Source organism: Colletes gigas, unplaced genomic scaffold (genome assembly GCF_013123115.1).
Source record: "Colletes gigas isolate AHSC1104 unplaced genomic scaffold, ASM1312311v1 Colletes_gigas_Sc00011, whole genome shotgun sequence".
NCBI lineage: Eukaryota > Metazoa > Arthropoda > Insecta > Hymenoptera > Colletidae > Colletes > Colletes gigas.
Window position 1 is genome coordinate 8,880,910 of NW_025106640.1, and position 17,487 is coordinate 8,898,396.

The 17,487-nt window shown below is 41.3% G+C and overlaps 1 protein-coding gene across 1 annotated transcript in view; it reads left to right on the plus strand.

The window, feature by feature from the left end:
• The first annotated feature begins 15,112 nt into the window (after positions 1-15,112).
• Positions 15,113-17,487, plus strand: part of LOC122398252 (low density lipoprotein receptor adapter protein 1-B-like) — a 41,012-nt gene continuing 38,637 nt past the window's right edge. The window contains exon 1 of the mRNA XM_043397963.1: positions 15,113-15,329. Within this exon, the coding sequence (XP_043253898.1) occupies positions 15,287-15,329 (43 nt within the window). The 5' untranslated portion in view covers positions 15,113-15,286. The remainder of the gene's footprint in view (positions 15,330-17,487) is intronic.

Here is a 17,487-nt window from a genome sequence, read left to right on the forward strand (position 1 = left end):
GAAAAAACAAAAAAATATTATATTGTCTCGTTATTATTTACTAATCAGTGTTTCTAGTCAGGATTTTCAGGTTATTTTTCCGTGTTCATTGCCTGATCTCGCACAAGTGCCCAGGTGTTACTTGGGTGAGCAAAGGCAATGGGCACGATGATTTAGACTGTAAGATTTGTATATGTGTGCGGCTGGCAATGCTAGTGTAACGTGCGCGACGTACTTCCACATGTATGTGTGTGTGTGGTTAGGCTGTGGAAGTGCGTCGTTTCAAAAGTTCATTATTTTGTAGTTTAGAATGTTGTAATTGCTTGATAGATTAACTTCTCAATTGTGCACACGTTAAAACATTATATATACATATAATAGATATACGCAATGGTCGCTAGTTTTTGTCAGCCGATTTCAGGAAATGGTACGTACCTTAGAGTGTGAATGTTTGCGATGTTCGGGTGTCGGAGGAACCCCGGGGCGTCCTCCCTAGTTTAGGCCGCGCCCGAACATTATGTATGAGAACCGTGGAGTGTATGTTTTGGCGAGAATGAGTTTTACTATTTTTTAAATATAGGTTTAGGTAGGTAGGTCACTTAAGTTCGGGTGTGGTTCCGTTAGATGTAAGTAGGTAGGGTCAGGGCAGGGCTGTCCACAGTCTTTTTCGGGTAGGCACGTTTTCGCGTGGCAGTCCTGTACCTGTAGTTGGATTTTGAGAGTGGAAAAGTTAGCCGATCGAAACGGTTTGTACCGTTTGTTTTGGTTGTATTTTCCATTCTTGATATCGCTGCGACTTCAATGTCGTTGTCGCGTACGCGGTCGTGGTTAGTCCCCCTCGAAACGCTCGTCCCGCTCGAGTTTCCTCACACTTGTTTTGACAACGATTCGTAGAATTGTTTGAGGACCGTGTATCGCACGGAATCCCGAGCGTAGTTTTAAGTTTCAGGCTTTGGCAGGACCGCCGAAGAAAGAAGAGACTCGTGATGGAGTCGAAGAGGCCCTGACAAACTGTCGCAAGAGTGGGCTGCAACGAATGGTTCTTCATCTTCATCTTCGGATGAGGATGGAGAATCATTATTTATTGTCACTGTATTCGTTTGTAGTTGTAGTATTCAGTAGTTTTTCAGATGGTACTTGTACCACAGCGTCCGGTGTTTTTGGATATCGCGTTTTGTATTAGCATTGCGAAATACGAATAATCGCGTTTGGTTTCTTGATAGCGTTGCGAATATTATAAACCTATCGCGATTACTTTTAGCGTTACGAACTGAATATTTTCGAGTTTGTTTTCAGAGTAGTGTTACGAATGAGAATTGGTATCGGTTTGGTATTAGCGTTGCGAAGTATGAATTATTCGCGTTTTTTTATCTTGTTAAAGTTGCCAATAATTTGCATGAATTAAATCTGACTGCCATACCGACCTGAAAATTCGGAGGTGATTTTAGCACAGACGAGATATATGAATAGACCTTTCACCTTATGGACTTTCGTGGCCGAATCTGACTGCCATACCGACCTGAAAATTCGGAGGTGATTTTAGCGGCCTACAATTGAAAAGTACGAATTATTCGCGATTCCTTGACTAGTTAAAGTTGTAAATAATTTACTAAAAATCAGTCTATCCGCGGTTTCTATCCGAGGTATCCCACGGGTTCGTAAACAAGCTTCGCGAGACATCGGAGCTTCCCCCTTCCCGCCACCTAATTCGCGAGCGTTGCCGAGCACAGAGGACGGCCATCATTCGTACTTTGAAAATAAACATAGCAAGACGTGTCGAGACGTATCGGCGTTTCGCGACCGAGGTGCGTATTTCTAACCTGTTTATCCTTCCACGATCTCTTGCAATACTTTAATGCATCGTTATTTCGTTTCTGTTGCAGTTTCTGATTGAAATTCGAGGCCATGGAGTTTCATTGGTGCGTAAGCGACACCATAACAGATGGCAGACGAGTCGAAAAATTTTGGAGGGAGTATTGGTAACTTCTAAACAATTGTAACCAAAATTAACATCCATATCGATATTTATATACTTGTATCTCTTTATTGTGTCATTCGTTGCGAGCATGATCATAATTTTATAATCGGCCATTGTGAAGGTAAATTATGAAAATCTTTGACAAACCTTTTATCCACTTCGATATAATATCGAAGTACACAAAAATGGCGAAAATGGTAGATATCAACGATAAATTGCAATAGTTTATATTAGACTGTATTCTGATCGCGATTAAATATTTCCGACTATTATTTATTCAATTGATCGTTTATATCTCTTTATGAATTGTTGTAATTGCAATTTGCATACATATTTCGATGCAAGTTTAAGAAAATGTAGTAACTTCGGCGTTGAAATATGCTATTCGAGCACAAATAACCAACGAACTTTAATTCTTGCAAATTTCGGAATATTTATAAAAATTACGGGATATTCTAACGTTCGAGAAAGTAAACATAATCATGCTTACAACTCTAACTATGAAACTTGGTGATATAATATTTATAAATTGAATAATTACTTGTACGTAATTATTTTCGTAGATAATATTTTATCGTTGAAATTCTCATTGATTGAGAATCGTTCGCCTTCGTGGCATTGATCTTGTACAGGACAAACTATGTATACAACAGTACTAAGTAAAGCAGTATTTTCGTTGAGGACTCTAGTTAGAAGAAAAACAAAAATCGATAGGCAAAGCACAGATGTGCTTGTTGTGTTTCTTGTATCCTGTCCTTTTCTTTTCAGCTCTTTTCTTTCCAGGTTGGCCGCGCGCAATGCGGCCGGTAGATTCAGTGATTGTACGTAGCAACAAGTTTGTTTCTCGGGGCAAAGTGACCCCGAGTACGTTATCGTTCACGATGTTAGGCAAACGCGAGAATAGAAGCAGTGTTTCTTACGCGGTATTAAATTATTTCCAGAGCATCGTGGCTCTCCTTGTTTTCTCAATCGCTATAATAGAGTCATTTGTTCGCCGATTTCAATCCTCGGTCGCGGTAATCTAATTTAATACTTTCCAATCAAATTAATTATTTTTTCAATTTGACATTTAAACTCCTCGTTACCGGAATTAGAATCAGTGCATCACGGAAGAGGATTATTTGGCGATGCTCCACGAGCAAACAATGTAAGTATAAATTTATACTTATAAATTTTTAATTAAAAATCTCTACAGTTTTGACAATAGATTCTAATTGTTTTCTTACAGTTTTCTTACAGTTTCTGAACATGATCCTGGGAACCAGCAGCAGTACCCGGGGGGTATCGGGCGGTGGACTACGAGCGAACAACGTAAGTATAAATTTATACTTTGAAATTTGTTACTTAAAAATCTCTATAATTTTCACAATAGATTCTAATTGTTTTCTTGCATTTTTGTTACAGTCTCTGGACCTGAATCTTACCAGCAGGACCATGCTGACTGATGGATGACTGATGGATGATTTCGGGAACTTCAAGTCATCACTGGTGAGTCGCATGCTATTTTGTTTCCTCTGGTCCCCAACCATGTTGTAGGATGAAAGATCCGAATCAACACGGGTGACCAGTTGTATACTTGCTATTTTTGACGAGTTAAGTGAATAGTAACATCCACTGTTATATTTTTTAGAGCAGGTTTTAGGGTCTTCTTGCACTCGCGTTTCTTAATGTTACAAATGAATACACATTATGATTATTATAAAATTTTTACAAATATACAATCTTTATAGAATATATGAAATATTTTTCTTAACTTTATACGAGTTGTATGATCGAATAGAAAATGAATTAATATAATGTGAAAACATTATATTTATCATGCGATTTAACGTGCAAGAAGGCATTTCGCGACAGGTCGATTTTTGAGTCAAAGTAACATGCATTTTATACTAGTTTCATCTTTTAAAAAGTTTACTTTGACGACAAAATCGATCAAGGATAATTGAGTATTTTGATTGACAATTCAATGAATTCATTTCAATTTTTAAAGTAAATTCTTTTATCATGAAATCTCAAGTAGAGTCTTTCATTTTAAATAATTCAATTTCAATTATAATAGTTTTATCGAATAGTAGTATTTTTCAATATTATCATATTTTATTATTGATATATTACATATAACAAGTCGAGTGATTTTAATTGAGAATAGATACCGTTTAGTTAATTACTAATAACCAGTTTTTCTAGTCAGGATTTTCAGGATACTTTTCCGTGTTCGTTGCCTAAGTTCATGCACATGCCCAAGTGTTATTTGCACGAGCAAAGGCAACGGGGCACGATGACTTAGTTTGTAACATTTATAATAATAATTCATCCGTGCGACTGACAATGCTAGTGTATCGTGCACGATGTACTGTCCACATATGTGTGTTTGTGGTTAGGATGTGGAAGTGCATCGTTGCAAAAGTTTATTACAATTCAGATACAGAATTTTTTGACATTAGATTCATACCAGTCACAATAATAATATTAAACTTATAGTTATTATTTACTTGGCAATTGTTCGTATTGCATATTAGTCAATAATATTGCAAAATGCATAATGAATTAGCTTTTCAATCTTATATAGAGTATATTGTAGAGTATATTTTCATAAAGACTATATTAGATATATGAAAATGTTTTACATAAATAATAAAAGTACGCAATAGGCACTAGCTTTGTCAGTCCACTACAAAAACTGGTACGTACGCAATTAGAGTATGAATGAGATTGTGTCCGGGTGTCGGAGGAACCCCGGGGAGTCCTCTCTAGTTTAGGTCGCGCCCGGACATTGTGAATGAGAACCGTGGAGTGTTTGTTTGAGAGACTGAGTTTTGCAATTTTTTAAATATAGGGTTAGGTAGGTAGGTAACTTTCTGGTGTGTGTGTGCTTAATCTAAGTAGGTAGGGTCAGGGCAGAACTGTCCACATTAGTAATTCGGGTAGGCGCGTTTTCGCGTGGCAGTTCTGTTCCTGTAGTTACGATTTCGAGAGTAGAAATTTTGCTGATTCAAACGGTGTACTTGTGCTGTTTGTTTCGGCTTTATTTTCGACTCCTCGAATCGCGCGACTCTTAAAGTCGCTCTCTCGCGCTCGCGGTCGGGATCAGGTCCCTTTCGAAACGTTCGTCCCGCTCGAGATGACCACGTATGCTCTTTCAACAATTCGTACATTGTTGGAAGACTACGTATTGCACGAAATCTCGAGCCCGGTCTTAAGTAAGTTCCAGGCATCGGCAGGACCGCCGAAGAAAGAAAAGGCTCTCAATGAGCTGAAGAGGCCCTGACAAACTGTCTCAAGAGTGGGCTGCAACGAATGGCTTTTCATCTTCATCCTCGGATGAAAATGGAAAGTCATTCCTCTTACTACTTTGTCACTTAACTCGTCCGTAGTTGTAGTTAGTTTATTTTTCTGACTGGCTCACGTATGCATGTACCCGATGGTACATGATTGCACCATACATGCCAGCCACCCGTCCCCATAACTCGCGGTTATGATATACATAGAGTTGCGAATATCCAATAATCGCGTGTAATTGCTTGTAGTGTTGCGAATCACTGTTTTTCGCGTTTCCTTTTCAGGGTAGTGTTGCGCCTTGACACGATACGCGATTGGTTTTTTGCAAACTTAGGTACCGAATGTTTGCTTAAAAATAGCGTTGCGAATTATTGATAAACGCGATTGCTCGTAGAGTTGCGAATTACCATTTTTCGCGTTTCATTTTCAGGGTAGTGTTGCGAATAATCACGATTCGCGTTGCTTTTTTACTCTTTTATACATATAATGGACATCAACCGCGTTTGCAATTTTCATACTATAAATTAGCGTTGCGATCTTGATCAATCGTGCGATTTTTTCTTTAGAGTTGCGATATTTTCAATGCCCAAATTCTACCCCAATTGTAGTACTAGCAGTAGTTAGTTTATTTTGTGGCCAGTACATGTCTATGTACATGTACCAATAGCCCCTGATTAAAGTTAGAGTTGCGAATAATATACAATGTTCGCGTTTGCTCGTAGAGTTGCGAACAAATATTTATCGCGTTGATATATCAGTGTTGCGAATAAATACGATTCGCGATTGTCTTTATGCAAACCTAGGAACCGGGCGTTTGCTTTAAAAATAGCGTTTCGAATTATTAGTAAACGCGATTGCTGTTAGAGTAGCGAATTACTATTTTTCGCGTTTGCTTTTCAGGGTAGCGTTGCGAATAATTACCGTTCGCGAATGCTTTTATTGTTACAAGTCGCGTTTGGAATTTTTCTATTATAAATTAGCGTTGCGATTGTTGATTTATCGCGTTGTTGCCCGTAGTGTTGCGATATTTTAAAACGTCTAACTTCATCCCCATATGTGCCACTCTATTGTAGTTTGAAGTAGCTTGATGTAGTTAGTTTATTGTGTGCATGTATGTTTCTAGCTACAACCGAAGACGCCAGCACCTGATCCAGCGTTTTTGGGCAACGCGATTTGCATTAGCGTTGCGAAACAAATATATTTCCATTAAAGATAGAGTTGCGAATATACAATAATCGTGTTTGCTCGTAGAGTTGCGAATTCCTATTTTTCGCGTTTCCTTTTCAGGTTAGCGTTGCGAATTCCATACGCGATTGCTTTTATCGTTATTTAAGAATAGCGTTGCGAACGTACCGATCGGTTTGTTCTTAGCGTTGCGAATTACTATTTTTCGCGTTTACTTTTCAGGGTAGCGTTGCGAATAATCACCATTCGCGGTTGCTTTTATTGTTAGAAATCGCGTTTGGAATTTTTATATTATAAATTAGCGTTGCGATCTTGACTTGTCGCGTTTTTTATCAATTAGAGTTGCGATCCAATGCCCAAAACGCTGGCCATTGCACCAGGATCATCAAGAAGCAAGAAGAGATTCTGCAAAGCCTCGAATGGCTCAACGTCATTATTAAAATTAGTGTTGCGCATGATTGAATATGGGTGCACGCGATTTAATTAATAAAGGAACCCTGTGTGGTTCGTTTTCCGAATAACAAGCACCATTCGCGTATAGTTTTTTATTTTATAAATTAGCGTTGCGAAAGAAATCCACTCACGGGTTGTTTTTTGAATTTATGAGTGGAAAATATATCCTTTTCTTTATATGTTTGCCAATGAAAACACTGCTTGAAAGTACTGTTGTGAATAGACCAATTATTTCCTTCTTCAGAACGCGTTAAAACCTGTAATTTTTATGAATATATTTTGATCACAGATTTGTGATGCATTTAAAAATGCTGTATTGTAATTAATTGTGTCATAGATTAAATTCATGATTCATATATATATCACCAATTATTCATTATTAGAGTTGATAATTTTTACGGGATATAATCACCTTTTCGACCTAATTGTTATTTATAAATAGTGGATTTTTTTATAAATATTTTGTATTCTTTGCATAAATCAAAGTTTGCTCGCGATCATTGTTTTAATTGATGGAATATAGAATGCTTGTATCAAAAGGGTATGCAAATTGCAATTCGATATTTCATATTGAGAGTTAATTTCCGCGTAGAATCGACATTTTCGTTCGCTATTACTTTTTCTATATGAACCTAATTTAGTTTTGAATACAGTAAAATATAGTTATTGCAATGTATACGTCTTGAAAAATTTTTTATTCGATAAATGAATATTTCGTATTTATCTTAACACTGAGACGAATTTATCTTTTCATTCAATTTTACGTAATATTTATGTTTTTAAACTTTTCAATATTAATTTTTGCTCGTGGAAACTTCAGTCTATCTTGACGGTATATAATTATTTTTTTCTGTGTCCATTAATACACTTTCATTTCAGCTATTAATCCTTTGAACAAGTTCTTGTTACAGGATATAAAATTATTGAAGAATGGAATTGAAAATGGTACACGGATTCCATCTTGATCGTTCGTAGAAAAATATTTCGTACAATTTTATTTATTGTCTGATTTATGTTTCAGGGAAACATCGTGGGATTAATCAAGACGCCAAGAAGAAATATTTTTTCATATTTCTTTGTTTTATGAGATATATTTTATTGTATATGAGTGTATGTTTTAGAAAAACATCGTGGGATTGATGAAGACACCAAGAAGAAAATGTTTCCTGATATTTCTTCATGCTTCTACAGATTGCGTTAGAATATAAGTACAAATGTATATAGATTATAAGATAAAAAAGCATTCTCCTGCCGTTTATTAAGGATTACCAAAACGTGTGCGTGAATTTAAGTGTGAATGATTAATATTAAATACATATTAGAATTCTAACATTTCTGGTTGGATCTTCAGGATCCTTTATAATAAAGTACACATTGATACTTTAGTAATCAAGATTCATACGTGCAGTTGCACGTTCCAATTTCGTTTCTAGATAACATGTGCTGGTTTACCTCACATGTATCATTTTGTTAGGTTTTTGATCTCTTCATCGGTCAGAGTTCGTACGTGCAGTTGCACATTCCAATTTCGTTTCTCGAAAACATGTGCTGGTTCATCTCACATGTATCAACATTTTGTTGGGCACATTTCAATTTCGTTTCTAGAAAACATGTGTATCATCTCACATGTATTGACGTTTTGTTAGGTCTTTCATCTCTTGATTGGACAGTTCTTTTAAGAACTTGTTCCTTTCTAGCTCATTTCTAACTTTTCGATAGCTTCTCTCTTGGATAGGTATTCGAATTCCTCGCCAAAGGAAGGGTGGTTGGGGCGAGGCTAGGGCGGGTCTCCATACGCAGCAACCTCCTCGTGGTGAGACCCGGGTCATATTATTTACTATGTAATTAATATAATTATTAATTACATAGCAAATAATATGAGCTAATGGCTGCGTTCTTCGTATAGGTCCACATAGCTTCTTCGTCTCGGTGTGTGGTCTGATAACACCGATTTCGAGTCGCAAATACGTTTTTGCCGAGTTAGTTTTTAAATAAATAATATATTACAATTTACAATAAAAAATAGAGGATTTGCGGTGTATTTATCAATGAGATCCTTACGTATTTTAATAATTTTGAAATCTTTAAATAATCTCTATCGATTGGTTATTCCAATGAAATTAATCGATCGATGCTCAATTCTGGACCATACAGCTTTCATTCCGTTAAAAAATAATAAAATTTATGTTATTCTTATTTTTTGTCTCACTTCCTCTTGTGTTAATTTCTAAATCTGTTGATAACGTTGCGAGTGACACGAAAATGGTAATGTGGTCCCGGGACCCCAGAGAAACGGGCCGAAAAAATACATTAGGTGAAAGGTCTACTCGTATATGTACCTCGTCTGTGATATTACGAACCCGAGGGATGCGTCAGGTAAAAACCGCGGTTAGACTGATTTTAGCAAATTATTTACAACTTTAACTAGTCAAGGAATGGCGAATAATTCGTATTTTTCAACTCGTATGCATTTACATGCAACTAGCTGCTGCCTATCACACTAATTCAGTGAGTTTCTCAACTGACCGCCATCCAAGAGAAGAGGCCGCTAAAATCACCTCCGAATTTTCAGGTCGGTATGGCAGTCAGATTCGGCCGCGAAAGTCCATAAGGTGAAAGGTCTATTCATATATCTCGTCTGTGCTAACGACACCGATATCATCTGACGATGAAGAAGGAAAGAGTAAAGTACCTTTTAAAATCAACCATTCTTTGAGAAAATCAATAGCAGTAGAGTCAGATGGGGGCACCTTTGAAAAAGTCAATAAAATGTGGCGGATACAGATAAAAAGCATCTTTGTAAAATCAGTCCATTAAGAATGTCAGGTAGCATTCCCATGAATATCTAGTTAGGGTGCTAAAGACTAGAATATATTACAGTAGAATTCACACTAAACTTTTCGTTGATCCCCGACTAAATTTTCGTGCAATTTGCTAGAAATTCCTTTTACGGAAGCGGAGAACAAATATCGTTGTCACCGGGTACCGCGTTAAAGTTATGATTTTCGCAGGAAATGTTGTCGCGCAATGTTTCTATTCCGCGCGAAAAAGGCAGGGAATTGTTAGGAATACAAGAATGCTTCGAATGGAAGAAATTAAAGGCGCGTTCGAGCGTTTGGCGTATATACAAATTCGTCGACATTGCGCATTCAAATATTCCTTCCCTTCCTGACCCGGCTTGCTGGCTGGCTGGCTGGCTGTCTGCAACCCGGCAACCCCTCCGTGTTCAGAGATTACGTAGAAATACAGCACATTCCTACGTGCTGCACACTCCTTGGCATCCCGTTTCCACGGAACAATTTACAAATACCGCGCCATCGTGTTTGCGAAAACACAGAAACGAATTTACGTCCGGCGACCCGCGCGAGAATCGTTGCGCGAAAAAATTTGTTGCTCGAAAAGTTAATTAACTGTAATTAGCTTCCGCGAGAATTTCTGTATCTCCAAACCTGGTATTTCTCTCGACACTCGTACAAAAGTTCAGTTTCACAGTTGAATTTTTACACGTAATACATTCGTTCGCACATTTTACTAACGCGGAGAGACTAATAAAAACTCTACCTCGTTCGACACTTTTTCCGCCGGCCAAAGATCTTCCTCGAAAACTTCATCCCCGCTGGTTTACATCCGCTACTTTATATCTCTGTTAAAAACGAATCGACAAAGTTTTCGAGGGGAAAGAATTTCCGATAACCTATCGAATGCAAACACGATATCAAAGCGCGGCTGGGCGTTTTTGAGAACGCAAAGACCAAACGTTCAGGATAGATACAATCGATTCCATTCGGTATAGCGAGTCTTCCTTCGCGTGGATTCTCAATGGAAACTTGTTCTCGCGGAAATGATACCCGTGTTATGGCCGGGAACAGCGGAAGAAAAGAGACGAGAGGGAAAAAATAGTCCGGACCGCGGAATGGAAGAAAAATGCTTGTTCTTCGAAACTTTACAGCATGTAGCCGCGTCGAAACACTCTTCCTTGTTCCCCCGCCTGTGCAAACTTCCCCAAACGCATTGTTCCAGACGTTTTCCACCGAAATAATAGATCGAACCGCGATCGTTCGCCGTTCTTTTTTCTTTCCTGTTTGCTTTTTGCTCGTTTGGCCGCGCGCGACGCGTTACCAAAAATTGGAAATTTTCCCGGAAAACTTATTAAATTTACCAATGGTTAAAGGGGTTTGGTGTGTATTCAATATCTGGCGATGCATGGAACGAAGCCCGCGTTCCAATTTTCCCTCAAAATTCGTTTGCGACCGTGGTACGAATAATCCATTGAAAAAAGGGTAATTTTTGTTTTCCAACGGTCACGAAACTTCGCTACAGCCTCGCGTTTGCTGTCGTTTGCAACGCCGGTCACGGGAGCGCAACATTTTCCTACGTTTTCGAGCAATGTATTCATGGCGGACGATCTTTGTCAAGCTTATCGTTTGACGTCAAGCACTTTGCATACTCCGAAAGCTCCGGTAGAGACTTTGAAAATCGTTTGCGTTTACATATCGTTCCTCGTAAGCCAGTGTAACCGGTTTTTATTTAACCCTTCGTTAGCACGGGTTTCCCCCATTTTTAGAGCGCGTCGATGGTAACGAATTAATTCCAATCTTTCTGTAACGTTGTCTACGTAATACAAATGTCTATAAAATAAGGAGGGATGAAACTCGAACTTGTACTTTGATTCAGAGCAGCGGTCTTGTTTAGAATATTAGTTCATAACTCGGTTCATTATGGCAGAGATCCGAGGTCCATACCGTACAATGGAACAGTATCGTTTGACATCTTCCAGCGCTGTAGCGAAATTTCGTGATCGGAAGCGTCCATCGGCGGAATTATTCAGCGAAACGTAATACGTCGCGCTGCGGTGGCCGTCGTTGCGGTTAAAATGTCGATTAGACGGTGATTTATGGGTAACGGTGAGGCGTTCCGGTACGTTTGCGGACACGACGCTGTTCAATTACGCAACGTCGACCCTGCAGGCTATATTCCGCGGATAGAGTAAGTAATTTCAACGGTTGGATTTGATCCGTATCGCGGAATCGTTTCCAAATAACAGCGAACGCTCCTAGACGGGAACAGCGAAGGTAATCCGCTTCGCTCGATAGTACGTTCGAAAGCTTCTCCTCGTTCGAGCATTTATTCCCGCAAAAAAGAAATCTGTTCGCTCAATCTTTCCCCGCGTTTCCCATCCCATTCATCGATTCCGTTCCTCCGTCGAATCCGAAATCTTTACGGGGAGGCCGCCGGAAACGCAACACTCGCGTTTTTCTCGTTCCGAGCGTGTCCGAGATGGAACTTGAATTTCCATCGCACAAGGGCCGAGTGTAATTTCATCGGAGCTAATGGACCGTGAGCGAAGCACCATCGGTAATCTCGTTTCGGTGTCTATTGTGGGCTGTGTCGCGCAGCTACACTCAGCGTACCGCGCGCTACCATCGAGATGCAGCCTCTGCAATTAACGCCGCGTCGCGAAACTTTGTCGGGGAAAAAGCGGTCAGATTTATCGAACGTCGTGAAAATTTCTTGAAAATTTCTCGAATTAATCACGCGACTTTCCGCGTCTCGCTTTTATTGTTCATCCCGGGATATCGGTATGAATCGTGACTGTGACAAAAACTTTTGCGAGGAAGATCGGTCCTGCAGGTGCACGCCTGATCGATGAAAAGTCGAAGCATAACGTCGCGGTATCGAACTTCCTACCCTCGGATATTAAAGTTGTTGTCGCGCGGAGCCGAAGGCTTGCGAAAGTTGCGCGATTCAATTCCGCGCGAGTCGATACGTCCGGGTCTTCGCCATTCGCTAGATTTGTGAGAAAACTCTTGGCTGCACGGAAAACTTCCCTTAATATATGTATCGGCGATAGAGCCATTCTCACCTAAAAATTACCATGGGAGACGTATTCGCGACGATTTATGCCCCGCCGCGATATATTTACGCGGAAAATAATCGTATTTCATACCGGAGAACGTCGAGGGGGAACAATTTTCCCAGCGCGCTGTTCACGCTGCTAGCGAACCTGATTTTAAGGTACGAAAATGGAGAATCGAAAAGCGTATTCGCCTCCGCTGTACGAAAGATGAACAGGCCAATCCCGAAGCGATGTTGCTGTAGCTCTCGTGGAAGGGAGTCGCGTCGGTCAATGATTAAAAGTTAAGTCGGACCATCGGGCTAAACTTGGTCTTCCTTCGAGTTCCGAGTTAAAGGTTGATTGCAATTTGTTTCGCCCTTTCGAGAGTCGAGGAAACACGACGAAACGCTCGAGAATTCGTGCAAGTTGCTTTTCTTTTTCTGGAAAAGAGCACGACGGTACCGAGCCAATATTCCCCGTAAAATGCTCGTTTGCCACGCTCGAGATTCGACAATTTTCAACTTTTCTTCGACCAGGGTAAAGTTCAACGCTCGCGGTTCCCAATTCTTTCGCGACTTTACGCTTTCGATTTTCTGTAGGCACAAACTTTATTTTGTCAGTCGGCCGTAAAGGGTTGAAATTTGTTTCCTAAATGACAGTATCGTCGAACCAAATACCGAAACCTTAAAATATGTGTATCGGCGTTTCGGTCCCTCTGATTCCAGCGATAGTTGTTGCACGCAGTTGGGGGTAGTTAATCGCGCCTAATCCATCGGGGTCGCCAGTTCGCATCCCCGTTTGAAACGCGGGCTCTCGACATTCCATCGCGGTGATATTCAAATTTCCTCGACGAGAGTTTTAACGAAGTCGTAGGGTAACGCGGGGCGGCTTCGCTTTCGACGGAATAATGGTCGGCTTAACCGAAGCGGCTTAAACTTCGCTCCCGCCCCCGAGTGTCAGCTCCTCTTACGACTAGTCGGGAGAAGACCGCGAATTTTAATCGAGGAACCGCGCCGGGAACTTTGGTCACCGCGAACTTTCCAAGCACCTCTTCGCGAAACTTGTCCTCGTATCCTGCGAATATATTATTTTCTCGAGGCGCGTCGACTTGGCTATCGGACCGTGTGATCAGCTTCCAACCCCGCACAAACCTCCAAAATAGTCGAATTTTAACCCTTAACGCGTCGACATGATTTCTCACCGAGGAGCCAAAACAATTAACCCGCGAGATCGGTATTTAAATCTTCGAATCAAATGAAACGTTTATAAAGTCGTACGTCGTTCGCCTTAGAAAGTGGTTTTCAAGGAAGGTAACGACATTCGCATACCGGAAGTCCAACGGTGTCGTTCTCCACGGAATAGATATGGTTGTTCGATTAAAAGGTTTACGGTTTTCTTCGATCGAGCCTCGACGATTTAGACTGTAATTTCTACATCGACGTATCGAATTATCTCTGCACGGCTGGCAAGAAACGTAGCGGGATAGACTAATTATGAGTTCGAACCCGGTAGTTGTCACGGATAACTTCGACAGGAGCACGGTCTCTTGATCTTGCTCTTTGTTTCGTAAAAAGAAATTGGCGCGACGTTCGGAACGGACTTCCGGTCTCGGGGACACCGGGAAATCGAACCGTTCGCGAATAAAGTTTCGTCCAACGATCTAATCGAGCCTTTCCGCCAGTTATGTTCATCCTTCCCGCGACAATTACTTTTATAGGTTCTCTTTCTCCTTGACTTTCTTTCGCTCGACTAGTCCGCTGTTTCATGACCACCGCGAATCGTACTCCAAGGTAAACGAATCGAACTCGTTCGAGGAGAGCTCGCGAGACAATCCGGGATCGTTTCGAGCCACTTCTGGCTCTACGGTTCTCCGATACTTCTTCCGCTTTTATTTTTCTTACCGTTATAACCTTGATAACATATGTAACGTTTTCCCCGCGCCGCGACTCGATGAAAATAGTTTTCAATTGCCCTCGCTACACGCGAAATATCGTTGAACGATGAGGGGATGGCTTTCTACCTAATTTTTACCTATTCTGGAAGAATTTGTGTCGCGGAAATGTGGCAAGAATCTCCTTCCACCCCCACCAATTCTTAGAACTGCTAACCTGCCTTCGCTAACGTTAGCGAGGGATTGCTCATATATACATTGCATCTCGAAGAGTCAAATCCGTACGAACAGCATTGAAATTTGGGATTAGTTATAGGATTCGACTCGAAAGCGCGAAACAGGGATGAAAAATACATCGAACGGAGGATGTTATCGAGAGTGTCGAGCACGCGGGAGCCTGAGAGTCCCGTGCTCGGTTTCTCTCGCAAGGGCCGATATGTCGTAGTGGGGATAAGTGGAAACGCGTACGAGAGAAGCAGTAAAGTCGGATCGAGTAAGAGGCAGACAGAACTCGCAGACGGCTGCTCGTGGCCCGATGTAAACCAGCAGGCGGCATTTCGAGCTCGTTCGTTCACGCACAAGGACGGTTTTCTTCTTCTCTTCGATCGAGCTACGTCACCCGGTGCGATCTTTACGAGTTTCCTGACGCCGTATTCGCGACAACGATCGGTCAAACGCACCCAGCATGCCGTTCTTTAAGAAGCTCAGGAGATTCTCCAGACACAAAAGTGAGTCCTCCACTGATTCTGTTCTCGAATAAAATTTATTTGTCCACTCGTCGCGAAAGCTTGTCCCCGTTCACGATTTCTTCGCGGTGGATCGCGCGTATCGAACGGTCCGGGGTTTATCGTTTACGACGGGAAGCCGCAAAGCGGATAAAAAAGGGGAAGGAAAAGTCCGAGCAGTCGTGTTTATCGATGGTGAAAAACTTGAGAGGGACGGTCGCGGGTCGGGAAAAGATTTCTTCGGGCTTGTCTCGGAGTTCGAGCTCGTTTCGGGGGTAATTACATTTTCGTGAGATAGCACGTCGTTCTCGTCTGAGTTTCGCGTAATGGAATTCCAACGCCGAGGGTAGTCCCCCGGGGGAACAAGTTCTCTCTCGGTTCGATTCGACCCTCCTTCTTAACGTAGTTTCGAACTAGACGCGACGTTCTGTTTTCCCGGAGAACGAATCGCCCGTTCGTCCACCGGTCTAAGTACCCTGCGAAACGGCATCGAGGCGATACGATTTTCTTCCTTTTCCTGCGAAACTTCCTATCGAATTACCCCGGCCGTACGGGTCTTCCAGGGTCTTTATAAATAAATACGCGTTGCCTCTGTTCTCCCGGTATCGAGCGATCTAATAATAATGGAACCGATCGCTCGATTTACCAGATAGAACCACCACGGTTTCGTTAACCTCGGAATCGCCGACACTCGCGACCGCGAGGATTTCGCAGCCGATTATTAATTTAGCGACTTATCGATTCCGGCGACTTGACCTCTCATCCCGTAGCAGAGTATCAAAGACTGGTACGAACGCGACGATTAAACTCTTATCGTTTCTCCTTTATCTGGTGCAACGTACGAGAGAATAAACTTAATTTATTTTATTACGCATTAAATTACGTAAACCGACGTGGAAGCGCGTCGGGCTAATCTCTTTCGCGTCGATCGTTTCCCAGAACCTGGCAATTTTGTCGCTTTTAACGGTCAGAACCGTAATCAAGTTAATTAACTTTTCATAAAACATTCAGCGAACGAAGACGAGCGACTTTCGGCGAAAACGAGCCGTTGAATTCTCAAGAACCATCTCGACCAAGTCCCAAGTCAACTTTACGTCGTCGCTGTTCGGTTAAAGTTTGTCAGAAAATTATGGGGATGACCTAATACGAGAAACCGGGGCGTCGACAGCCATGCCTTCGCCTCTGTTGTGTTTTGCAACTGTCGGGAAAGTAATATGGCAATTTTTTTCCAACCACGTAATTCGCCTATCTTGATTATACGTTTACCCGGTTCTGTGTTCGACTTCCTTTCACTCGCGATGACTGCACGCCGTGTTTTCTATGTCGATTATTTGGCGCCAAGAGCTTTCCGGCGCGAGCGCCAATCCTCTATGCAATTTTCGATGCAGTTCGGATCGTCTGACGCAACGTTCTCTCTCTCCTCTGGATGTTCATTATTTTCACGGGAACAAATAACGCGCGATGATGTATCGCGTTTTAAATATGCTTCTCCTTACCGCGACCATTGTTTCAAAATGTCACGGGAATCCGTCGCGCAGTTTCGTTCTCGATAAAAAGAAACATTCGGCAGTAAAATCCACCAACAGATTCACGCTTTCCAAATTATGCAAAACAATTAATAAATCGCGGGTATCGAACAGATAGTGGTTATCGAGACAATTAAGAAGTTTGTTCTGCGCTGCACGGTCGATGAAACGCTTTATCTCACCGTAATGATATTAAGAAACGCTAATTTACAAAATACTCGAGTACTTTGTAATTTACGAACGATGATCGTTTCCACCGTGAAAAGAAGAGGTACCATGTATCGTTAGCCCTTCATCCTTCATCCCGGAGGCGTGTCCCTTCGAGATAAAGCGCCCTACGCTTCGAACACACTCAAATTTATATAACCCTTCCGAGAACTCTTTTTCCCGCCACCGAATCGTACGACTCTCTCCATATTTTGTCAGGAACAAACATTTCAAACAGCGGAATTTATCAGAACATTTTTCTTCGACTTAAACGCGAGAGCTTTTCGAGGGTCGCTAGACTTTTAATGCTCGTTATTAACGAGGGCATTTCATCATTTACGGAACAACGTACTTTAAGAAAATGAAAAGAATTTTTTGGAACTTCTGAACCAGCCACTTTTATAGTAACGAGTGTGTTTAGCGTGTCG